Source organism: Oreochromis niloticus, linkage group LG11 (assembly GCF_001858045.2).
Source record: "Oreochromis niloticus isolate F11D_XX linkage group LG11, O_niloticus_UMD_NMBU, whole genome shotgun sequence".
Classification (NCBI taxonomy): domain Eukaryota; kingdom Metazoa; phylum Chordata; class Actinopteri; order Cichliformes; family Cichlidae; genus Oreochromis; species Oreochromis niloticus.
The window spans coordinates 34,660,879-34,687,718 of record NC_031976.2 but is presented as its reverse complement, the minus strand read 5'-3'; the positions used below and the strand labels follow the sequence as shown (position 1 = coordinate 34,687,718).

The following is a 26,840-nucleotide window of genomic DNA, read 5'->3' as shown; positions in this document are numbered from 1 at the left end:
TCCAGGTGAAAGACCAATACAAAGTGGTGCACACGTGAGAAGTGGAACGAAAATCATACATGATTCCAAACATTTTTTACAAATAAATAACTGCAAAGTGGGGTGTGCGTAATCATTCAGCCCCCTGAGTCAATACTTTGTAGAACCACCTTTTGCTGCAATTACAGCTGCCAGTCTTTTAGGGTATGTCTCTACCAGCTTTGCACATCTACAGACTGAAATCCTTGCCCATTCTTCTTTGCAAAACAGCTCCAGCATGATGCTGCCACCACCATATTTGACAGTGGGGATGGTGTGTTCAGAGTGATGTGCAGTGTTAGTTTTCCACCACACATAGCGTTTTGCATTTTGGCCAAAAAGTTCCATTTTGGTCTCATCTGACCAGAGCACCTTCTTCCACATGTTTGCTGTGTCCCCCACATGGCTTGTGGCAAACTGCAAACGGGACTTCTTATGGTTTTCTTTTAACAATGGCTTTCTTCTTGCCACTCTTCCGTAAAGGCCAACTTTGTGCAGTGCACGACTAATAGTTGTCCTATGGACAGATTCCCCCACCTGAGCTGTAGATCTCTGCAGCTCGTCCAGAGTCACCATGGGCCTCTTGGCTGCATTTCTGATCAGCGCTCTCCTTGTTCGGCCTGTGAGTTTAGGTGGACGGCCTTGTCTTGGTAGGTTTACAGTTGTGCCATACTCCTTCCATTTCTGGATGATGGCTTGAACAGTGCTCCGTGGGATGTTCAAGGCTTGGGAAATCTTTTTGTAGCCTAAGCCTGCTTTAAATTTCTCAATAACTTTATCCCTGACCTGTCTGGTGTGTTCTTTGGACTTCATGGTGTTGTTGCTCCCAATATTCTCTTAGACAACCTCTGAGGCCGTCACAGAGCAGCTGTATTTGTACTGACATTAGATTACACACAGGTGCGCTCTATTTAGTCATTAGCACTCATCAGGCAATGTCTATGGGCAACTGACTGCACTCAGACCAAAGGGGGCTGAATAATTACACACACCCCACTTTGCAGTTATTTATTTGTAAAAAATGTTTGAAATCATGTATGATTTTCGTTCCACTTCTCACGTGTACACCACTTTGTATTGGTCTTTCACCTGGAATTCCAATAAAATTGATTCATGTTTGTGGCTGTAATGTGACAAAATGTGGGAAAGTTCAAGGGGGCCGAATACTTTTGCAAGCCACTGTATCTGCATTATAGTTTAATGGAATCCCTCCACTACCAACCCAAAGACATGAACCACTTTTCACTTCAACACACCTGACTGAATTGAGGCAGATTCTGAAATAAATCTAACTCAGTGTCACTTCTCCATCGAGTGAATGCTCTCTACTTTGTTTTGCTTTTGGTTTCTGTCACTCTCACCCTTCTACATTTATTTCACTGCCTTCCATCGGCTGCACCAGCGAGCCTTAATTTTCCTGGTGATTATCCTGGATTATTTGGTGTTGTTGAGATTAACAAAGGGCTTTGTGGCTTACTCAGACTTGAAATGACTTTGTGAAAGTTTTCAGGATTTCTGATTTAATTTCAATTTCATCCTGTCTCTCAAAAAAGGAGGATTTATGAAAATATTGTATTATATGCTTGAGGTGGATAATCTTTGGAATTTCCCCAGATTTCTTTTAAGTCATTTGTGTTTTTATGATTTCAGGTGTCCAGCATATTAAAAGGCAGGATATTGTTTTGAAGTGGGAGCTGGGGGAAGGAGCGTTTGGCAAAGTCTACCTGGCAGAGTGTGCAAACCTCAGCCCCGACAACGACAAGATGCTCGTAGCCATCAAGGTGAGTAGCTGCCAAAAAAAAAAATCCTCTCCACCGTTTTTAAAAGGTAATTTAACCATTAATCCGGCTTTGTTCATTGGCATCGGTAGTGAAAATGTCAGCAGTTAGCATGAGGTCTGAGCAGCAGAGCAGAGGATGTTGAAGTGATTGACAAAACTACAATGCACAAAAAAGATTATTACTGCAGCATTTGGCTTTTAAACCTGATTAGCTTATTTAATACAATTGAGCGTAACGCCAAGTTCCCTTTTTTTTGCTATGCAAACGGTAAAATTCACTATTCTTATATCACTGGCTTGCAGTTTAAGACTTTAGGACAATATCTGTGTGTCAGTCTGCTTTTATCCTACGCTATGTTAAAAAAAACTAAAACCCTAAAAGTCCTCATTAAGGCTCTTAGCACTAACAAACATGACGCTACAGTGCACTTACAGTTAATACACTCACATGCTGAAATTACATCCTGCGGTTTCAGAGAGTTGTTTTTGTTTAAGAACAGTCAGCTGATGTACTACACGGCTCGTGTTACAACACGTTAATGCAAACCGCAGCGGATTAAAAAACGCGATGGTGAATATGGCTCGGCTCAGATTTATCATCCCATTAATCAGACATATGCTTTTATAACACATCGTCAGTGATCTGAGGAGGGAAATTTGAGGCCCAGACAAAGAATAAAACTGTTTTTAAAATGTATTAAACAGACAGTCTCCTTTTATGCTCCACACCATCTGTTGATTTGTAACTTTTGAAATTTTAAAAGGAAGAATTCACATTTTTATTTTCACCTGCACTAGCTTTGTCACAGTTCAAAGTCATTTGTATTAGTGTATTTTGCTATAAATCCAACACTCTGCTTTTTATTTATTTATTCTTTTTTAATGCTTTTCTTTACCCCTGTCTAAAAGCCCAAACGCAGTCCCTGACAGGCTGTGGCAGGTGTCTGAATGACAGAAACAGAGACGACTTTAGCCAACAAGAATAGCAAAACTAATTCATATGTCTGGAAACATTAACTTTAACTTTATTTGGTCTTTGCTCCTTGCAAACAAAATATCAGATCAGCTGTTCTGCTCACAGCCAGAGCTGCTGGTCTGAGGGATCCACTCGTGACATCACACAGAGCCAAGAACAGAAAAAACTGCCTCAAGTCTGATATGTTTGACCAAAAAATGAGGAAAACCATAAAAAGCTCACTTTAAATAAAGAGTTAATGGTTTAATTTCTCAAGCAGAATGAGGGCCTCTCATCAGAAACATTTATTCATTTATCTGTATATATTTATTTATTTATTTTCTTTATGTGCAGAAATATTATTCAGATATTTATTATCGTTCAGTAAGTTAAAAATGAAATCTAAAAATTCATTTTTATAATCCCAGACAGATTGAACATCCTCATCTTTTTTCCACATTTTTCCCTCAGAGATTTTAGTGCCAAAATTATATCACACGACAGTTTCACAAATTTTAAAAATATTAAGTCTTCATATTCTCTCTTTCTCTCGCTCTCTCTCTCCATATATACAGTATATATATATATCTGGAGAGAGTGAGAGAGAGAGAGAGAGAGAGAGGGGGAACAGAGAGAGTGTTGTTGTATTGTCATATTGTATTTATAAAATAATTTACAAACAAAAATAATAACAATAATAATTACATTTAAGTAAAGCCTCATTATTATGTCATAACAAATGAATACATTCAGCTGTTCGTCACATAAGTAACTAATATTATTTCCTTAGCTGTGTGATAAGGAGGCAGCTGTAACACCACAGTAAAGAAGTAAAGACTTTGAATTTGAATACAGTGTCGTTCATTTTTGACCCCAAAAAAAGCAGTAAATAAGGACCAGAGCTGCAGCCGAGTGCCTGGTCAATTGTTTACTACAATAGAGCTTCTAGTGTTAATGGAAAAGTACAATCTGCGCGTATTCACAGACTCTGAAGGACGCAAATGAGTCCACCCGGCAGGACTTCCAGCGGGAGGCGGAGCTGCTGACGGTGCTCCAACACCAGCACATTGTGCGGTTCTACGGCGTCTGTACCGACGGAGAGCCGCTGGCCATGGTGTTTGAATACATGAGGCACGGAGACCTGAACCGCTTTCTTCGGTATGTAACAGTACGAACTCCACATCAGACCATGCCTGCTGAACAAAATGCTGATCCTTTCTGTGATCATAAAGTGTGTTGTAGATTTTCCCAACAAATATTAGCCTTTGAATATGTTGCTCGTCTGTGTGGCTCAGAAAAAGTACTGGATGAAAGGCAGCAGAGACGCAACAAAAGAAGTTATTACAAACACCTCATTGCCTTTTTTTTACAGCAGAAGCCCCGAAAATCTCAGTAAGAAAGTGTCTCAGCGAGCCATCAAAGTGTGACAGTGTTACAGCACGCAACGCAAACGGAAGCAGATAAATATGATTCAGTCATCACTAAAGCTAAAATGAATAGCCGATTAATCAATTATTTGATTAAATAAATGTTTTATCCTTGATTAATTGCTGTCATTTACAAGCTGAAGTATTTTTAAAGAGCAAGTGCTAAAAGAAAAACTGTTTCTGGCTGTGACATGTGAATGTTTGCTGATTTGTTCGGCTGATTTACTGCATTTGGAAAGTTTGTAGGTTTTTTTCACATGTTGCTATGTTTCAGACTCATTTGATGCTTGATTCAACTTTTTGAGTTATTTCATCTAAACTTCATAAAAGACTAAGAGAGTACTCATACCCTCCTATTAGTACTTGGATGAAGCATTTTGTCATTGAATTTATCAGGAGATCAGATTTGCCCTTGTGCAGGAATAATTGTTGAGGTGAATAGTATGAAATATTGACACAATTATTTGTTATTTTACTAATTTCACTTGATATCAAAGAGAACTCTCTCACGTTGTCTCTCCAGATAAGGGAAGACTTTATGTGTCCACACTGCCTACACGGTGCTGATGCTGCACATCATAGAGCCAAAACACCCAGACACATTAGCAGTCAGAGGTCATCACTGTCCTAACGGTTTTACTGGGACTAGTTTTTTATTTTCAGACCTTCACATATATCGAGACCTTCCCAATATGCGGTAAAAACTGAAGGCTTCTTTGAACAATTCTACAAATTTGGCACGTTTTGGAGGTTCCTGCTTTCCTTTTTGGGAGAATTGTCCAAGCTTTGCCAGGCAGCTCAACGAGTTTTTGAGCAGAGATGCACAAGATGCTGCCGGGACACTGAAATTTTCACTTTCACCAAAACCACTTCTGTGTTTTTCTGACTGCTTTGGGTCATTGAAATGTAAATCCTCACCTCAGCCTGAGAGTTTTCATTCAAGATTACTCTCTGTATTTCCATCTTTACCTTTATCTTGACTGGGCTGAATACGTATGAATACTTATATTATCTTAGTCTTGTTGCAGACAGAAACACTGTTAAGCTGCTTTCACTGTCTGACTGTAGGGATAGTGTTATTGAGCTCAGCTTTTGGCTTCCTCCACGTGCTGATGGGAAATGTGGCCAAGTGGTTCAGTCTTTGTTTGATCAGACCGGAGGACTTGTTTTTTGTGGTCTGGAAGTCTTTTAGGTGCCTTTTAGGAAACTCCCAGCAGACTGTCAATTGTCTTTTAGTGAAGAACGGCTTCCGTATGGCCATCTCTACCATAAAGCGGGGAGTAGAGGAGTGCTGCACTCTGGCTCCTTCCATCTCCAAAAAGAGAAACTTCCTCCAAACTTCCTCCATTTGAGTATTACCTGTTTTTTGGGGCTAGAGTTTGAGACCTTACAGCATCTGTTCTTTTCCTAATTATGCCCATTAAATTCAGTCAGGCACAGGTGGAGTGAAGTTGTGCGAGCAGGAACACTGACAGAAGCAGGATGCACCACACTCAGTTTTGAGTATCATAACAAAACATCTGAATATTTCTCTAAATGCTGTGCTTGAGTCCAAAGTAGTAACACCGACTTTCACCTGCGCTGCCTGTTATGGTCATGTGGACACTCACGAGAAAGAAATGAACTTTATCATTTTCAGGATATAAAAAAATGTGGAAAAGTTCAAATGTTCTAAAGAACATTTGTTAATGTAATGAATATCTTTAAATATTTGACTCTGCACCTCAGGTGTGAACATTTTTCATTACCTGTTTTTTTTAAGACCAAAGAATTTAAAACAGTGTTTCCCATTGTCTCAACCCTCACTTCCCCCCTGCTGGTTATATCCATTAAGCCCCTGCAGGTCGGAACCACCTGGTTTATAAGCGCTCTGCAAACATTTCATATTTTTTAAACTGTAAATGTAGTTAAAAGCTATTTAAACCTGTTTATTAATTTAATGTGGAGTCTTTGTGAGCAGTTAGACATATTTTACACCATGTAAGTGTTTTACAGTGTTGTCATTCGTTATCTTTTTGTGCACCATCCTCCACTTACACAAGTACCAATACTTGAATCTGTTTACAACAACATCATAATATGTAATTTGTTAAATGATCATATACTGCTTTTAGATGTGCTTCAGCTGTTGAAAATGGGACTCGCTTAAAAGCTGCCATCTGTGAGCTGCACTGCTTTTATCACTCAAACGTGATGTGTGTTTAAAAGTTAAACCCACTCAGCTGACCTCAGTGCAGCATGTGCGGTTCCGCCGGTCACTCAGCGTATCGGTGGATTTTGTGTGTTTAAGTAGAAATGCCACAAGGAGTCATGAGGACAGCCGTGGAAGTGTTTGCGCTCGACTTTACAGACGATTATATTTGATATTTTTGAGGCGGCTGCGTTTCCTCCCTCTCCACACTTTAAGGTTTCCGAGGTCCGTTTGAACGGTATTTAGATTATTTGGAGACCCAGAAACAACCAGGGTGATTTTAAATCTCTCTGAAATTTGGCATGTGTTTCTTTTCAAGTCAAGCATTTCACATGAATCACCGGCTCACCTTTAACATCATCTATTAATTATTTTACATAATAATTTTTCTTCCCTTCCTCTTATGATTCTGTGAACCTAATGTGTCGGTAAATGTATAGACCAGTTTGCTGAATTTGAAACAGGAAGAAATACATTTCACTCCAGTGTTGAAACTCACAAACACTGAAGACCATCTACTTTAAGAAAAACTAACCAAACTTTATTCACATATTAAAACACTCCAACCAAACCAGCTGACAAACAACAAGAACCCAGATATTATACCAAAAGCATTTTAGTCCGATAATTTCCATGCCAGGTATATGTATTGTAGTCTTGTTTTCATTTCATTAGATATAAAAGGAGATTCGTCTTCTTTCTCATAATTTTCTTTGTCAGCAAGCTAAAACCTTCACCTGTATGTCATTCATGCAGTTAACAGTTGGCACTGTGAGGAGAAAGCTAGAGAGTTGTAAGCTGGTGTGCATCTCCTTAGTCACACATATAAACGTTGTTTGAGAGGTTTGTGAAGCTAAATCTGCACACACATCCAGCAGGGATACCTGGGAGGATAGGTGAGGATGGGATGGATAAGAGGATGGCCTAATTTTGTAGTCCTGAAATAACATTTTAGCCACATTATTGTTTAGATGCGTACCGCAGAAAACGCCTCCACTGCTAGATAAAGACAGTGCACATCAATAAAAATTTCTGTGAATGCACCAGAGTTAGCCATGGGCTGATTTTCATCTGTAGTCCCCAGCTAGATCTTAAAAGCAACCTAAAAACAAAACAATATATAATATTACAGAACAATATAATAGAAACAAATAAAAGTTAGAAAGAAGAACAAAACATAACAGAAAACTCATACAAAAAGAAAGCAAGGTGGAAACGGGAGAATAAAACCAAATCAATGCTGATAAAACTGATGTTTGAAAATTTGTATTCTGCTCTCTGATGTTGATGCGTACAGTGTTCCACAGTCTTTACAGAAAATGCAGACGGACCAAAAGAACTGAAAGGAATAATACACTCCTGTCTAGTCAGGCTTCTTGTAATTTGGTTTCTGTTTTCCTCAGTGGTAGTAAACTGACTACATTAGCTCAGTACTTTTAGCCTGTTTGCCTCTTCCATTCAAATCCTGCATGTGTAGCTTGGTGTTGGATCCAAAAATGTCTGCATAAAAGAGGAATGTAGCAAAGATTTCAGCTTTATCAGCAAAAGAAAAAAAAATAGTATGACTTAATTGAACAAGGATACCTGCCTAATTAATGCTAAGTAACACAGAAAATACAGTTTAATTCACCAGAACAAGAGCAAAGACTCTGTTAGTAGAATTAACCACAAAACGAGCAAACTTATGTGTGATCATTGCATTTAAAAATGCCCCGAAAAGCACCAACGTCACAAACATGACTAAGAGGACATGACAAGTGGCCATTAGAGGAACTGCACTTTCTCTGGCACTCTGGCGGTGCCTTCATTTCTTCACGCACAGAAGTTGCTGCATGGTTGGATTTTTACCAGCTGGAACATTAATGTGAAAAAACCCTGCTTTTTATCAAACGTGATGTAAAAACAATTGAGAGCAGCATAATTCATTTGAGTGACTGCTGACAAGAAAATAATTGTTATTGTGTGCATGACGGGTGGAGGATTGTGAGTGTTGTAGAAGAGGAAATGTTTTCTGATTAAAATTGCATACTATACATAAAACACTGTGTATATAAACCATTCCCAGGGCCCTTAGGTGAGCCACTGGTGCCTTACAAATGATAGCAACCCACCAGTAAAAACAGCATTGTAAATTTACAGTATGGATAAAGAGATGCAAATTATTACCCAGGAAGGCAAAGAGTGACTCACAGATGAGGGAAAAACAGACATACAAGAGCTCAAGCCAAACATTCTTACCATCACAAGAAAAGTAACCAAAGATACTGAAGGAGAGACAAAGAGAGAGACATGTAAGAGCTGAATCTCCTGGATGACTCACAACATGTCAAGGCATGGGTCAGTTTTTATTATTTACAAGAAGTCCTCACATCAATAATTTCAAATGAGAGTGAATTTCAACTACCCAAGTGTTTTAGCACTTGGGTAGAAATAGACAAGATTCCTTGAACTGTGCACTGAACTGATTTTTTTTATCCGGAGAAAGGGTTATGTGGCAAATTAGGTAATGATAACACTTAAATTGTTGCATAACATGGTGACAGAAGAGCTTTAAAATCTGTTTTTCAATCATTTAAAAAACCTTTGCAAACCTCTGGGGGGAGCTGAAGGAGAAGGGTCAGTGCTGAATAGCGCTCACTTGGCACCTGGGCAACCATCTGACGCAACGATTAGAGCAGACGCCGCTGATGCTGTCTGCCAGGTGTCCTCCACAGGAGGCAGATTGGAAATGAAAACACACAGAGAGGCGCCCGGACAGACTTTTCCCGAGATATATGTACACGAAGGGATGGAAATCGCATTTTCAGCAGACAGCATGGGTGAGATGTCCGAGAGACCCCACAATGCAGCTGCTTTCCCACCCTGCCACCTGCCTTTTAAACTAATAGTGATTGTATAGACAACTTCCTTTGTAAGGAGGGGACAAAGTGGAGAGGAGAGATATTAGGATGGATGGAGACACATCAGCTGTGATTTGCTCATTTAGGCAGGAGTTGGACGTGAGAGTGGGTGTTTATGGTCCACGAAAACCATGAAGAGTTAATGCACTCTGCATCTCTGAATTGCATTATTGCAAATCAATTGTAGGCGTATTATAAGCCTTGTGTTTTTGATTAAGCATCACTGTTAAATGGCTTTATTATGGCGTGGTCATGCTCACCATGTCTGGGGAGTTCTAGAGAGCTCGTATATGTCACAAATGTTCAATCTGCAGATTGTGTGCTGAGGTCATCGTCCTTCAGGTCACCCAAGGTTGGTGCCATAGTTACAGCAAAAAATTATAAAAGCCTGAATTGCTCATTCAAGTGTTTGATAACCTGCACAGCCAACAGAAAGAGAGAAGAATATCAGCAGCATGTCGAGTTCATTCAGTTCATTCAGTTTACGGTCCACAGTGGTCAGAAGTTCCCATCTAATGCAGAAAAAGTGCATTTAATAAAGTATTAATTTCAAAAGAAAAGGAAAATAGATCATCAAATAGTTAATGAGCAGAAATGATTTACAGTATTGTACACTATAAACAAAGAGGAGTCTCATTAAGTGTCTCATTTGCAGCTCGACACCTGAAGTCGCTCTTTACGTGGCAGTAAAGCACAGACTTACTGCTGAAACAGATCAAATGCAGAGAATAAATTTGTCTGAAGGTATCAATAATGTACCTTTTCACTTCATGTAAATATGATTATCCTGCTTACTTCAATATAAAGTCTTTTGTAGACTAGACAACCTTCAAACAAGTTTGGTCATCAGATGCCTGTGCTGCTTGACAACATTAGTCAGTTTTGTTTTTTTAAAAATATGACTTTTTTCTATTGTTCTCTTAGTCTGGAAAATAACTAAATACATTTTTTTTTTAAATACTCAAGTTGTGTAAATCCACTTCATACTCTTTTTATTAAATTGTCTCTACTTTTTCCCTCTACTTTGACAGCAGTAATTACTTTTCAAATTCAGATTTGACATTAAAGACTCAGAATACACTTTTAAAACTGTGCAGCACATTGTTAAAGATTATATCAGTGCCCCCAACCTATTTCCGTGTGACCTTCTGCAAAGAGTAGTGCTTTTCAGATGTGCACTCTTTTCCTCTCTAAACTTCTCAGAATCTTTTATATAAGTAAGAGAAAAGTCCACACAGTGAATGAAGAACTTTGCGTTTCCTTGGAACCAATGGCATTAATCATCTCATCTCTGTTTTGAAAAGCACTCAAACCCACCCCCAATATCTTAGAACTTAATTATTTGTGTACCAAGAATCTGAATCCACCTCTGTCTCATCCAGCTACAATAAACTGCTGCTTATACACTTATGCATCTGTATCAACAGTCTAATAATGCCACATAAATCAGTGTAACACAGACCAAAACATTTGCTTTGGATGCATTAGGTACACTGTGCCTCTAACTCTTTTGAGTAGATTTTGAAACTTCCTACAGTCTGATGGAGCTAAAATATTAAAATAAATTCAGACCAACAGATGTGGAATAAAGCAGCTGTGTGTCCTTTTTGTGTCTCCTGTAGAGCTCACGGCCCTGATGCTCACATCCTGGATGAGTCCAAGATGCCCCCGCTGGGTGAGCTCACTCTGCCTCAGATGCTGCACATCGCTGCTCAGATTGCCTCAGGCATGGTCTACCTCGCATCGCTGCACTTCGTCCACCGTGACCTGGCAACTCGCAACTGTCTGGTTGGAGAGGGTCTGGTGGTCAAAATTGGAGACTTTGGCATGTCCAGAGACATCTACAGCACGGATTACTATCGGGTAAGCGGCTCAAACATAAAAGGAATACTTGACTGTTATTCTTAATGGGACGGTAAATTTAAACAAGACAGAAATATTTCTCATTTAATTCACTGCTGCCTTGCCAGTTGTTTCTATTTTATCTGCTCTGACATGTTTGTCACTAAAAGCAAGATTTCAGCAATTTCAGTTTACTGCAAGCAACACTGTTTGACGCCGATCTAATAAATTTCGGTCCAACAGGAAGTTTGAAGTATGTAAACCGTATGATGAATACATGCAATCAAACTGCAATTACTCCATTGTTGGTTTCCAGGCTAATCCCTCTTTGTTGCAGTCTGGGTCGCAACAGGAGGACACATCATGCAAACAATATTCTGGTTCCCCAAGTGAAACCAGATTTTCACTTCTTTAGAATCCCAGACATTTCATTTGATACATTTTACATTTATCTGTGTTTTGGGGGGTCTTTCTTCCCTCGTACATACCCCCACATACCTGCATGTATTAGACTGTAGTTCTGTTAACTGATTAGCAAGAACTGGAAGTTCCAGTGTGGAAGTTCATTAATGCCACATTCTTTAATGGCCAGCGGATTTGAGAGAAGTTAAACTGTAAAGAAATCTGTGAGAAAGTGCAACTATTTCTCACGTTGTGGCCTCAGTGAACATTTTTCTGATATCTTTATTTATTATGTTGCCGTTTTCAGCCATTTTCAGGTCTTAATGAATATAAGGATATTAATTTTGTAAATGATGGTCACCATTAAAGTGAAAAATGACAATAAACGATGGTAGAGCTAGCAATCAACTCATCAAGAGTGATTTACAGAAGCTTCGATGGTGATGAGCAAATGTTCAGCTTGAACTGTTAGAAACAGGACTTGACTTGAAACAATGGGCGCCATCATGGCCATCATTTATATACAGTCACATTGTGAGATTGCAGTTTTGTCCCAGGCTATTTTGACTTTGAAGCTTTCCTACTGTTGGTTACAGGATAAAGTTTTAAAACCGTGACCAAAATTGTTGCTTATTCTTCAAGCCAAAAGTTTAAAGATGCAAAAAGCTTGTTGTCACTCTGAGTATTTGACTGTAATCTTGTGAAATATGTGAGTGTGAAAAGCTCTAATCCAGTATATGAAACAATAAAAATAATAGTTAGATATATTTTTAAAAGTCCAACTGAAGACTGCTGTTATCCTACAGCTGTGTGAATGTATTTGTGGTGATTGCTTTTTAGAAAATATTCTGCATAATTCAAGTGATGGATTTTGGAATATATATAGGACCTACTTTACAAAGAAGCAGTAGTTTACACATTCACCTAACAAAGCAGATAAAAGATTTGAACGTGTGAAACACTTAAGACCTTATAAACAAATCAAGGTGAGCTGTTCCTTTATCACATGTAACACACAGCAGGGGTTCTGATCTGCTCTCAGTACTGGAAATACTTAATCTGGTTTGGACAGGAAACAGTGCAACCACTCGCAAGCTGTGAATTCCCAATCTGACATCACGCAGACAAGTGAGGCTGCAGGTTAAAGATTGTTTCCTTTCTGCCTTGTGTTTCTCTGAAAAGTGAGGGCAGCAGTGCATGTGTAAACACAGCTGTACTGTTTTATTTGACTTTTATTATCCTCATTTTCATCTTCATACATTTATCCTTGGGTCTGTTAAAGTAGCTTAACACAATTCAGAGTTCAAAATAATCCTTTTTTATCTTATACCAGACCTTGGTACAGTCCAACAGTTCGTCCACTACCTGAAAGCAACTGTTTAAGCTCCCTTGGCTGCTTCACACAAATCAAATATTTGAACAGGAACAGGTAATTCGGGCTTCTGTGTTCATGGCCAGAGCTGTTTTCATGAGATGACCGCTATTTAGAACACCTGCTCTCTGCTGCATCATAACAAACCGGGAGTAGAAAAAACTGTCTGAAACTCAGACAGGAGACTGAATAGGTATAATAGGCCCACTCCTTGTCTTATTGAACTCAGTGTTTTGGATTTGTACTTTGAAGTATTATAGATCAAGTACTAATATTGAACTTCTTCTCTACTCTCGTAAGAAGAGAGATATTTCAAATTTTCTTGTGTGAGGGTGAAAACATGATGTTGTCTAAGGAGAAAAAGCATGTCCTAATCAACTATTAAATCTGTTAAAAATGCCTAATGGGTTTTTATGATTAAGCTACATAATACATTGTGGTCATATTCTGAAAAATACATACAAGTGTAACAATGTTTCCTTTAAACTGAATAAGATAAGAAGCACATGTGCTTTGTCTTCTCCTGAAGCGATTTAAACTGCAGGAGCAAAGTATGTCGTGCATTTTGGATCTGTAAATCGCAGCATAACCTTTGAGAGACTGTGGAGTGTGTACTTTTAAAAACTACAGTCAAACCGGCTGAATAATAGCACTGGGCTTTTTCATGTTGCTTCCCCTTGGTGGGATTTGAGAATTTGAAAATCGCTCGAATCTGTTACAGCATGATTTTTTTTTTCTCAGAAGTGAGAAAGGTTCATTCCTGTTTTCACGTGCCAGTGAAAGGGTTTTACTCATTAACAGCATGTTGAGATCTCATAAATGTAATAAAAATTACAAACCTAAGAGACTATCTAATAATATTTTTGTGGCAGTTAATCCCTTTTCCTTTTTTATTTTAAATTAAACTACTGTAATAATTTTTAAACAGTCTGCCTATTTTTGATTTCAAGCTGGTCTCCCAGCTTGTAATAAGCAGCTCAAGATGAGTGGAAAGGAAAATCTATTTAAGATTTAATCTCATCAACAAAGCTAATTAAGGTTTCCATAATTAAAGTTCACTTAGCATTCGGTTCTTCATCTTCAGGTGGGTGGACGTACAATGCTCCCAATCCGCTGGATGCCCCCTGAGAGCATCATGTACAGGAAGTTCACGACGGAGAGCGACATCTGGAGCTTTGGCGTGGTCCTCTGGGAGATCTTCACCTATGGGAAACAGCCATGGTATCAGCTGTCCAATAGCGAGGTGGGTTGCAGTGGAAAAAGACATTATAAAATTGCATTACAAAATTTCGGTAGCCCTTTCTATTATAGCTCGGTAATAATGTGGTAATAACGTGGTAACAAGGCAGAAACAAGAATGTAATAATGTGGTAATTTCTAAGTTATTACCACTCAATTACAAAGTAATAACCAGTTAATATCAAACTAATATCATGGTAGCAACAGTGGTTACAGTAATATTCCACCAACATTTATGTAACGAGATAATAAGGGCACAAAACTGGGGGTAATAATGTGAATATTAACTGGTTATTACTTTGTAATTGAGTGGTAATAACTTAGAAATTACCAAATTATTATTAATTATTACATTCTTGTTTCTGCCTTTTTACCCTACTATTACCACTTTATTACTAAGCTTTAATAGACAGTGCTATCAAAGTTTTGTTCCAATTAACTTTGCTTTCACACTACAGTCCAGTGAAGAACTTAATGTACCTTCATCCTGCCGTCTCTACCTACATGGGTTGTGTGCTCTCTGTACTTCACACTGACTGTTCTGATGATGGTCATGTGCCTGATGGCACCAGTTAGCCTTCAATCAGCACATAGTTTTTAATCTAAATGAACAGAGTTTTAATTGGTCACCTGGACATAAAAATGACCTTCAAATTTAATTGAAAAAGCTTCACAAAGTGTGGTGACTGTGTCCTAAAATACCGTTACCAAAAAAGCTTAATTTCTGAAAATACTGAACAGATTCCATGTTGGTTCGTGTTATGGATACAATAAACCAAAAAAATATTTAGTAGTTTAACAAGTAGTAGTAGATGTTTGCAACTTCACTGTTGCAACAACATGAATATTGGTTCATTTGGGGTCAAGGGTGGGACAACCTCCATCTCTGGGGTTATCATAGAGCTCCAGTCCTTCCTCTTTATATGTTGTCTGTGACATTCTCTCCCTCAGCCATAAACACCTACGAGCTGTGTCACTTTGATTAGTTTTTTGACTTTGATGTCAACACACCTTATTTCAGTACAAACTTGATTTGCTGTCATGGTATGATATCCCAGCTAGTGTAAAAACTAAGTTTCAGTCGGATCTGGACCAAAGTCCCTCTAAGACTTTGGTTGTTTGGTCTGGACCAGGGTCAAGGAGAGGTTTCACATTTGAAGTGTTAGTTTATGTCAGACTGAAAAGTAAGTGTGGACCAAACAAGTTAGGTTTGAAAGTTTCTTTAGATGACAAGACTGACAGCACTCATTTATTGGGAAATAATATGAAGCTGGAGCAAATAACTAGTTAGTTTAGTCCCACTGGTTGGCTAGAAAGGAGGAAAACCATTCACAGTGTGGCCATGGGTGTAACCGGGCTTTAGAAATGAGTGAGGTCCACATTTTTTTCTTGTAATGTATAATATTTTAGGGTTAGCACCTGCGCTAGAAAGTCCTACAGTTGCAATTCAATCAAAATCATAAATTTTAAACACTGTTTAAGGACTTAATTTTATACAGCTTGTCTCTTTTACACGCCTCTGTAAAAGAGACAATGAGACAATTGTTTTATAGACAATATAAAACAATTAAATAAAAATACTGTAAAATTTTTCTTTTACTTGAAATTAAAATGGCACAAAGGAGAAGGCTACTCAACGGCCCTAACCCTCCTGTGTCTGTGATTCACTTCTTATACCTACAACAACCAGTTATCATTTCACTGAGTCATGCATAAAAGCCATCTCACATCGTGATTCATAACAATATACAGTATTTACTTACTTTTAATTACTGAGGTCCAGACTTTGGTAACCTTATAGCTACCGGTAGTTACAGCCATGAATGTAGCCGGGCAGTCTCGTCCACTTCACAGTGGTTTTTTCTGAGCTTTATGTTTTATATGCAGACATGCACATCATATCACTCCTCCATTCCAATTTTCCGTCGGATTTCAAATGAGCAATTACCAAATGTTCAAAATGTTTCCAAAAATGATATCTGAAAATTTTTTATAGGAAAGAAAAAGCACTCACTACAGTTATTACCCCTCAAGGATTCACTGATTTTTTTTTAAGGATTATGATCTATGCAGGGCTGCTGGACATAAACTAGATATCCTTTTTACGTGGTTTGTGTTGATGTATGTGGCCTTGCCCAGAAAGAGTTGCTAGGTCTAGGTTTTTGCAGAGTGCTTCCTCACTGCTCTCATGTTCAGGCTGTAGTATTTCACTTTTTTAGCCTCAAGGCTAAAAAAGTTCAACACTGTGTGCTCAGATTTCCTGATTTCAACAATTTATTTTGATGTAACTTAAGATGATGTCAGAACAATTCAAACAGACTGCATGAGTGGTGGTCGGCATGTTGTGGAAAACATGTTTAATGTAAATTCTGACTGTGCTGCTAATAGCATATACTAGCAAACATGTTAAGTAGGCTACAGAAAAATAGTTAACTGAAATCTTTAAAAAATTTCACTTATGCACAACTTGATAGCTTGCTTTTCCGTTTTTACACTTTTTTTTTAATCAGGCTAACGAGGTAAGCTAGTCAACAAGCTAACAACAAGGTAACAAGCTAGTCCAGCTGATTGTAGTTTGCGTCATGATTCGTACTTGCAGACGTAAAAAAAAGCAGACAATGTTTATATAAAGTTAAATCAGAGCATGAGAAAGAACTTTTGTCACTGTTGTGTGGAGTTTGTAAGTAATTTGTTGAGTCTTTTGTTCTTTTAATAAATGAAGTCAGCTTGAAGTAACTTCATTCTTGAACGTGCGCTAATGCAAACACTTCTGTAAATAGCAGCCTGAAGTGTTTTGGTGCCTTCACGTAATTTAAACTTGCAAAACAAAACATTTTCACTGCAGTCTCAGATACTTTACCCGGTGCTCTTAAACTAATCAATAAATTCATAGTAATTAAGGGCGGTCCAGTCTAGCCTTTTCAGCTCAAGCACCAAGAAGTGGGACTCCATTGTGACCACAGCGATGCTATTACAGGCCGTAGCCCTCTCTCCTTTCAAGAGAAGGGTAGATCACTTTTCCTTTGCACTCGATTCTAATCTCATTGGCTTTCATTTTTGCCCCTGGCCAATGAGCCGTAACCTCGTTAGCCTAATCTGTCTCGTCCAATGAAGGACAGGTGAAATTATCATGTTGCCTAAAAAGTCAGTGGTGGAAATAAATCATCCCAAAATACTGACGTGACACGCTGTGACGGCAGCGGACAGCATGAGTCTACATTCTGATTGATAGACCATTTTGGTGCAAAGTGGCTGAGCAGCAACAGGCCTCTTGTGTTCACTGGAACAGGCCGAGGTTAACAATGGAGAAGAGAGTCGCAGAGCACAGTGAAATCCTCCCTCTAATCCTCGACAGTGATTTATTCACTAAGCAACAAGAGCGTGTGAACTGAATCAGTCATTGCAGCCATTAGTGTCTGAGCTGGAGGTTGTTCATATTTCGGTGGCTCTCATTTGACTCCGAGGTCGCCGCTAATTGACACATATCCGTGAATCTGTAGATAGTGAGGTTATTGTGCTGTTTATTAAAAAATATTGTCCTTGGTGCAGCACATAGATTTTTGGTGGTTCAGAAAGTCTCGGTGAATGAATCTATTGCATGCTCTTTTAAGGTTGGCGTTATATGGTTTACATTTATCTCACTCTTCAAAGGTTTTTTCTTTGAATGTTTTTGCTATTACTAACTTTTATAAATGTATCAGCTGTTGTATTTTTCCAGCAGTGTATACAGTTATTAAAAATATCTAAGTTTTACCAGCTGCAGCATGTAGGTATACATCCATGCTGTAATACTGAATAATAGTCTTTATGGTCCTTTCAGTATATTCAAATATAAATTTCTACTTTGTGGTATTGTTACTTTATTTACTTTCCAGTTATTATCACTGGCTACCAAAGCATCTAACCCCCAACTCTATATATTACAAAGTATTCAATGCTCATATTTAAATATTTAAATCTGATGATAGCAACATGTTTAAAAAAAAATAAAATGTAAGGATACATCTCACAGAGGAGAATCTTTCCTTTTCTTTATCAGTTGGAGGTTCAGTGCTGTGTAAAAGATTTGTGTGGAAAAATAGTTTCACAGCCTAACAATGACATGCCTCTGTCTTTTGTTATCATTAAAGCTTCAGAGAATCCAGAGAAGTCTCTGCAAGTGACGAGGCTGAATAAATGACCTTCAGGTGGCAAATATCTGAAAACCTTTGTCGGTGAACACATTTTTTCACAGCACCCACAAATGCAAGTTAAAAACACCAAGACGGATCCTTTAAGGCTACTTTCCTTAAAGCAGGCGCACCAGAGAAGAAGCAGCACTCTTTCATAACTCCACCCAAAGAGTGTGAGTGCTCGACAGGCATGCCTGAAGTCGAAACATTTGGAGAGTTACTCAACACATTTAACTTTCAGAAATACAGCTCACAAAAGCTTAGTATGAGGTGATGCAGTTGATAGGCTTTGTGCTTTCAGTTGTATTTTCAATTAAATATAAGCTTTCATTGATTTAAAGCTGCATTCTGTTTGTTTTACATCCTAACGTATTTTCACATTCTGACCGAATAAAGGACTGAAAATAGGATTTAACTTGACTCTGGTACAATGATGATGCATCTGGTCGACTTCTATTAGTACGGAGTAATTCTACAGAAGGGCCTCGCATCTTCGAAGTACTAAACTTAAAAAAATAAACAGCATCTCTTTCCAGGAACGATGTTTTGTCATCCTGGGATTCTGGGCAATAAACCGAGCAGCATAAACATTTCATTTAGAGACTAAATGTGTGCTTGCATGCTTGAGGTTTGGAGGGAGTACCAAGGACACTTAGTGCTAGAGTTTAAAATGTTTTTAGTGCTTTTAGCACCATACAGATAATTGTTATCCTCAGCTGTATTCAGGTGAAGCCGTGACTGTCAGAGAAAGATTTTCTTGGTTTAAAAAATAAAAACCAAACCAGAGCTGCATTCGAGTTGGACAGATAAATATAAAATGATAAAGATATTACGGCTTCTGCCCTCCTCAGAATGGTGACAGGTTAATGTTTTATCTGTATAAAAAAACATCTTCTCAGTACATGTCATCACCGCTTCTTTGTTTTTTAATAGACACTAATAAACAGGAAAAACCAACTAAACTTCGCTGTAAACAACTTCTCCCTCCTGCTTTATAGCTGTAGACTTTTGCAAACATCCACCACCTGCCCACCTCACTATTCTCATAGCATTGTATTCATTAATTCTCTAACCCCACGTTTCTTCTGAATGGTATCTGTAATGTCTGATCAGGCTGCTTTTGTTAGCTTTCTTGTTTCACGTTCAATGCTGGAAGCGAGTCAATATAGCCAGTGGATCCACGGTGCTGATTTACAAGAAAACTGCCCTCATTGAGTGAATTTCTGGTCCCAAGATGATGATGATGATGATGCGATGTCACTGTGTTGTTCTTCTGACAAGAAATGGACCAATCACACTGTTGTGCTTTGTGTTGGATGGGTGAATGCGACACAGAACTTTCACATACAAAAGCTGGTTTGTTGTCCTCAGTGTGTGAATTAAATTTAACAAACTTTATATTTTAAGTTGCATTTTGGTTCATTTTAGATTTTTTTTTTTTAAAAAGGTGATCACAGCAGTAAGCATGTATTTAAAAAACCTTTCAGGCTTTATGGCAGTCAAACCTCTCTCATTTGCAGACTTTGCTTCCTGCTCAACATTAATGACTTAAGAAAAAGGTTTAGCTCATTTATGATCTGAAACTTTTAGATCAGACTCAGATATACAGGACTGGTCAGGATCTGCCTCCATTAGAAAGCCCATTATTAAGACGATGTGAACAGAAGCCCTGAGAACAGATTAAGAATGCATCTTTTATTCTGGCCATTAAAAAAATGTATTTTTCCCTCCTGCTCCACAGGCCATTGAATGCATCACGCAGGGACGGGAACTGGAGAGGCCACGCACCTGCCCGAAGGAGGTCTACTTGCTGATGCAGGGCTGCTGGCAGAGAGAGCCCCAGCAGAGGATGGTCATGAAGGACATCCACAGCCGTCTCCTGGCCCTGGTCAAGAACCCCCCGGTTTACCTGGATATCCTGGGCTAGAGGGGCCGAGGGCCAAACAGGTTGGGGAGGTTGGATTTTTGATTTGAGATTTAAAACTTTAGTCTGTTACTCTTAGAAGACTGAATTCATTTAAGTTCAGCTAGATTCTGCTTTTCCAGCTGTGATGCTTCGTGGGCAGTAACATCTGCTTTGACCTTTTTGCGCTGCAGTTTTGCCTCATTCCAGCTCGACTTTGACCCCTCAACTGTTTACTGCCCCGTCCTTCTCTGGAAACCTGTCACATGTTTACCAAAGTGTTTAATGTTTATCTGAGGTGGGATCAGCCTGATGGAGGAGCGTGCATGGATAAGGAATAAAATAACTGTGCATAGGCTCTTGCTGGGAATCTAATGCCACATGGTCTCTGGAGTCCCTTCGTCAGCTGAGCTGCGACACATTTTAAATGACTTTTAGCGGACGTGCTTGTGTTGGTTTAGAAAGCAAAAACTCGTTTTACAGATCTGAGTACAGCAGATAGTCATTTGTATAGTACTGTCACTGATTTTGGATAAGTTTTGATATAGAGGGTTATTAAGAAAACAAAGAAAAAAAGCTTTCATTAATGTATATAAGATAGTCACAGCCAAACCTTGTTTGTTTCTCACGTGTCAGATTGAGTGTATCATATGAATATTTTTCAGAAAAAAAAAAAAAGAACAAGATGTCAGACATTAGCAGTGAAAATGTTTCCTGGAATATCAACGACTGTGTTTACATTTAATTACTGTCAAATATGAACTTCCGAAGAGCGACTTTTCAGCCTGCAGCCGCTCGTGAGACTCGCTCAGGAGCGGATTTTGGACAGATCAGCCATGTTTAACATGCTACTGTAACGACCTTCAGAATCAAAGTGCTGCAGTGAAATTTGGTAAGGGGGCAAGCTGGTGGGGAGGTGACACCCCGAGAGGTAACAGATGGGTTAAAGCGAGACTCCAGGAGGAGAGGGACAGATGGCACTGAAAGTGAAACTGGAGGTGAACCCACCACCGTAACATTTGTCATTCCAACAAATGGGGCATTGAGAGGGTGAAAGACGGGGTGTGTAAACCACTGCGATGCCTTTAAGTGTACATACTGAGTGTATATACTCTGTATTAATGTCTAAAACAAATATATATATATATATATATATCTTCATGTATTGTTACTCCAGCACTTTGTATATTGTCTGCCCTTAAAAATAAACAAACTTGATTAAAAAAAAAAGAGGCTGCGGTGTTCGCAGGAACATCCCTCTGCATCAGTCAATCCATCATTATCGTATGCTTCAGACTGAACAATGATTTGGACTGCTGTCTGTACTTAAAGTTAGACATCTTAACAAGGCTATTCAAGAGCCTTCTATTATTTTGACGAACTAATCAGCAACCTGCGACGTCTCCACGGGATGCTCAGCAGACGGTTATTGAAAAGGAATAATCAAGTTTCATATTGCCTTACCGCGGGCCCTCCAGCAAACAAACACCCTCCAAAACCCAAGTCTCTCTCACTCTCTCTTCGTCTCTCTGCCTCACCCCCTTCCTTCACCACCACCCTCCCTCGCTCCATCACTTCGTATGCAGAGCGTCTCCGGGGAGTGGTAATGGATTGTGAGTAATGCTATCATCCCCTTCTTTCTCTCTACCTCCTCTGGCGTACCGGGAGGGGGATGAAAAACACTTGGACCCGTGTCTGGCTCATTGTTTCTTGTAGTGTCTTACAAGCAGATTCTGGGGAGATAGGATTAGTACATTCTGTAGTATTTGTCCCTGTTATCCTTAAGGGCTCCATTTGTGGTTTCAGAATGAACCTTTTTAATAAGCACTCGAGGCTCCACCTTGGTTGGATGTGGAATATGACTATAATAAGAGCTGGAAATGAGGCCATTTTTAAAATGGAAGTCCTATTAGAGCTTTGCAGCAGGATACTTTCCTTTTCAATCTTCCACCTAGTCATATAATGCATGTATACAGGATATTGATTTCTTATGGTAATTATTTCTTCATGATAATGGTGGTGCCGATTCATTTTGGTCTACTGCTAATAATAAACCACTCAGCGTGCTTTACCGTCCATCCTGCAGCAAGAGTTTGGAGAACAGGAAGAGAAATGATTTAGTGAATCAAACCAAAGCAGAAGAAACCTGCACAACCTGAGAAGAAGAAGTAATGTGAGATAATCTGCAAATTAAAAATATTCACACTTACAAATGGCCACGTGCAACTATTTCACATCCCCACATTTAAAAAGGTCTTATTTTCTAATTTTTAAAATCTTATTATTGACCCTCAATTCAAGGCTTTTAAAAGCAAACACATTACCTCTGTGAGGAGGTTTAAGACTCCAACAGCAACACTAAAAATACATTTTGAAGGCTACAGTTTGGAAGAGACATCTTGCAGATTTTCTCGTCCAACAGCTGTTTTTTCCTGCAGACAAATGTTCACTCTGAGCCTGCAGTTCATTTCTTTACAGATAAAGGCTGCTCAGCAGAGAGAGCAGCGAAGAGCTCCTCAAACTAAACAGGACGTGTTTGCTGTACTGTTCTGCCCTCTGCTGGTCACTCACGCACACTGCTCTGATTCCAACGAACGTTCAAGTGAGAGGATCTGCAGTCATTCATCGAGAAAAGACAAACAAAATTGTGAATAAAGACACAGTGACAAGTTGCATATATTTAACAGATTACTGGGTAATGTGGGAAGTCCTTTGGTGTACCATTTCCACTGTTACATTAAGTGAAATCAGATTATTAAAAAAAAAAAAAAAGGTTTTTGATATCATTCCATACAATAATTCCATTTATAAAAGGTTTCATTTATTACACAAATCTAGTAGAACAAAGCAGCAAATTACAAATTATACACGGCAAAGAACAAATCAGTATTTATACATTTCAAGAGTAGTTTGTGTGTTTTGTATCAAAAGAAAAACTTGTGTAAAACATTAAAAAAGGCACCAATAACTTTACCCCTCTTTTTAAAAAAAAAAAAAATTCAATGGTTCTCCTGCTCTTGTCTTTGCGCTTCACATCACTCAACATCCATCCATAAAGTGTTTAGGAAAGGCCACAAGTGCTCACTTTTCCTGCCATTATCGTCCTCAGGGTAACAGTGATCTGGTCTGGAGAAATCATCGACTTGGAACTTAACAGTAGGGTTTGATATGTTGGTCAAATAAGTGCAGATTGAAAACAAAAATCGATGACGTGGAAGCCTCGACCCCTCAGCATGACTGAGCTTTAGAACTCTGGAACGTCTGCAAACAGTAAATGAATGAGTAAGATGACCCGAACCCCCCCCCCCAAACAAACACCAGCTCAGAAGTAAAGGCTTCCAGACAAGTCTAGTAGGATCACATTAAGTCGGTAATGATGCAATTCCAAGAATCAAGAGGGTCAAACAGAGGAATGCTGTAAGATGACGACTGTAGAGAAAATAAAATCGATCCATGCTCAGCAGGGGAGGAGATAAAACATGGGAACACTGATGGCAGCGTCTGCCACGTAAAGGAAGATGTGACTTTATACTCTGCACACTGACCTCGAACACATCTTAAAAACAAGTGCTCTAACATAAATGTGTGTGTGTGTGTGTGTGCTTTGTGATTCTACACACTCGCCTCCGACATTTCTACTTCAGCGTCCGACATGGACCTGTAACACACCTCAGTCCTATGATATCACATACATTTCCCCTCTGATCAACCTCTCCACTACGAGTGTTAAAAGATGCGTGTTTAAGCGGCGATGATGAAGTTAGGTGTAAATCTGTCCCATAAATATGCTCAACAATGGGTTTAATACAGTACAAGCACGACGAGCATCAGTGCTACAACTGAGATGTTTAGTAACGTGAGACCCAGCTTCCTCAGCTAAAATCCTGTATTATATAACAGTATTATGCAACCTTATATGCTGATTAATGAATTATCTAATTAATGGATCTTATCAAGTTTTTTTGTGCATTATTGGGAGTAAAAGTTTCTCTTAAAACAAGTGAGAAAGATCCAAGATAGTCTTTTTTTTTTTTTTAAACAATAACAAGAGCTGCAGCTCATTTCTTTTTCTTTTTTCCCTTTTCTCGACTTACAATTTTACAGTTTTGTCAAAAAGGCTAAAAATTATTTTTGAACAAAAGAAAAAAAAATGGCCTGCAGTACAATTTAATTGCATTTGTCAGGCCCAGTTTTGGAGATATTGGCTTCTCTTAAATCTGTTGGAACCAACTGGCGTTCACCGCTTTGTGCTTGAATTACACAAAAAATATACTTTAAAAACTGAGCAGCACTGTCTCTTTCTACAAATCATAACCGAATAAATAGAGAAATTATAGTTTTAAATTTCACTTCATTTCAATTTCAGTTAGATTTCGGAGATGATCTTCTCCTTTCAGTTTAGCTTTAGTTGTTTTTTTGTTGCAACACTGAAGACAGCTGACTCACACCACGTCGACACCACAGACTCAAATACCTGTGACAAATTTCACTGTTAAAGACTAAAATTAGAGACTTTTTAGTTTTGTAATCACAAAATATTGCTTAAATGACGTTAAATAAATGTTATTTTTTTCATTTTAGTCAGTAATAACAGCCGTGGCCAGTTTTACAGGACAGTAAGAACTATTTTCTTTCAGCTACAAGCTACACCCATGATGGGAAGCATGTGTTTGTGATATTGTATAAACACTGACCTTTTCACCCCTCAGCTGAGCTCTGTTACTGAGCACCAGATGTAGAAAATAGCAGAAAGAAAATAGTTCCTGTGTGAAACTTTTTGCAGGGGCGTGATTTCTGGAAAGAGACAATTACAGCCGACTTATTTCTGAGCGCGAGGCAAATATGAAGTCAGTTTTTCAAGACAAGGCAGAGAACTTCTCAGCAGATATCTCCAAAACTGGGAAACTCACACAAAACCAATCTAGATGGTCCTGTAAAGTGCAGTTTAGAGTCCCTTTAAGGCTCAATAATGGTCAAAAACTACTTGATAAGATGGGCCATCTTTTCAGTGTAAATTGCTTATTTATTAGGAGTTATTGTTAGCTCACCTACCTGATACAAAAAAAAAAAAAAAAAAAAAAAACCTGTCTTCATTTCCGTTAATGCATCTACAACAAGCAATAAATATTCTATAAATAGAAGAGTGGTAAATAGTCACAAGATACTCACAGTATAGGAAAGGTTAATAGTTTGCAAAGTGCACCAGATACTGCAACAACACAAAGCTCCCACATTAATATCATCCCAGGCTATGACTAGCTAACTATACATCTCTCCTCTCTCCATTTCTTTTAATTCAACCAGTAGTTATTATAAACCACACATGTTGGAAATTTCTCCAGACTCGAAATATTACAAACTGGTTTTATTTATGTATTTATTTTTTGCTTGTAATTTTAAGTGCTTTTTCCCCCCCTTTACCTGATAGTTCAGAGTGGATCTTATGAGACGTGATGGAAAGGTAAAATGGTGCCATTTGCTCAGAACATAAAATTGTTGAAGACCTTCAGGGGGCATGAGGCCACTATAGTGTTGCCATGGGAACACCAAATGGTTATAAAAATGGTACCTGTCTTTTAATCACCGCAGCACTGTAACCTGTGGCAGATTGTAGGGTTCATAATAAAGGCAGGCAATCAGAAAGAGAACCACACTGGTCTGCAAATCAATGCCAGTCAGAGTGGAATCAATAGGTGGATATATAAGAGCCGGCAATCCAATCTACGAGGTGAACATGTGTTGTCCATGCTGCTTTAACGCACAGGACAACTACACTGACCAATGCGTCCAGTTACAGAGAATATTTCAATAATCACTGAATAACGGAAACAGAGTTTCTGACGCTGTTAATTAGAAAAGAATCCCTGCAAATTGTGACATTGTTTCCAGTTTGAAGTTTGTAGTGATTCACTGCAAACAGGCACTGAGGTGTCGTGTTACCACAGCTTGCTTCCTTCAACCCAGAGCCGTTTTCATATAAATCAGCAATGAGAAGCTTAAAAACAAACAATCATTCACAGATGTGTTTTCAGCCTCACTTCCATTAACACCAGAAAAAAGGCTTTGATAACCGTGTCTGGGTCCTCAGCTTCTGCGTAAACACACGAACACGTCACACGTGCAACGCTGCCAGGACATGGAAGATAAAGCGAGAAAACTAAAGGTGTTAAACAAGAACTACTGTGAACTGTAGCTGCTTAGACAAACAGCCGAACCTTTCCTTTGGAAAGCGAATCAGCTTTTATGAGGCGGAAAACACCCCCCCTCACTGCTCCTTGCACCCGCAGGTGGACGAGTGTGGCTGGTTGGGGCTGCGGCACGATTTCCAGAGCAGCGGGGCGCTGAAAATGCCGATGATGCCAAGGTTGATGACGAGGCTGATGGCAAGTGCCCCGATGGTCCCAAGAAAAGATGGCATCATTCCGTGCTTCAGGAGCCACGTCCTCCGTGATGTCATGTCTGCGATCACACCCTCCATCTGGAAGTGGGACCCCACCACAGCGCTGACGTGGAAGAGCTGGTGGCTGTGGCCTTTGGGAAGGAAGACGAGTTTCAATTAATGAAGCAAAAACTGTCGAGTCAAGTTGCCGAACTGAACAGGCGAGTCCAACAGTAAAACTATGGCGTCCCTACTATCCA

General features: G+C 39.0%; 2 protein-coding genes across 6 annotated transcripts in view; one reads left to right on the top strand and one right to left on the bottom strand.

The window, feature by feature from the left end:
• Positions 1-22,698, top strand: part of ntrk1 (neurotrophic tyrosine kinase, receptor, type 1) — a 49,801-nt gene extending 27,103 nt beyond the window's left edge. For 3 of the 4 annotated variants that reach the window (XM_005472826.3, XM_025911548.1, XM_025911549.1), the window contains 5 exons: positions 1,669-1,799; positions 3,739-3,911; positions 10,894-11,134; positions 13,972-14,130; positions 20,040-21,889. In XM_005472826.3, the coding sequence (XP_005472883.1) occupies positions 1,669-1,799; positions 3,739-3,911; positions 10,894-11,134; positions 13,972-14,130; positions 20,040-20,225 (890 nt within the window). In that variant the 3' untranslated portion in view covers positions 20,226-21,889. Of the gene's footprint in view, positions 1-1,668; positions 1,800-3,738; positions 3,912-10,893; positions 11,135-13,971; positions 14,131-20,039; positions 21,890-22,679 lie in introns of those variants that run through there. The other variant, XM_025911547.1, reaches the window with a different exon arrangement.
• A 302-nt stretch (positions 22,699-23,000) lies between these two features.
• Positions 23,001-26,840, bottom strand: part of paqr6 (progestin and adipoQ receptor family member VI) — a 29,870-nt gene continuing 26,030 nt past the window's right edge. For both annotated transcript variants that reach the window (XM_003443045.5, XM_005472825.4), the window contains exon 8: positions 23,001-26,732. In XM_003443045.5, the coding sequence (XP_003443093.2) occupies positions 26,467-26,732 (266 nt within the window). In that variant the 3' untranslated portion in view covers positions 23,001-26,466. The remainder of the gene's footprint in view (positions 26,733-26,840) is intronic.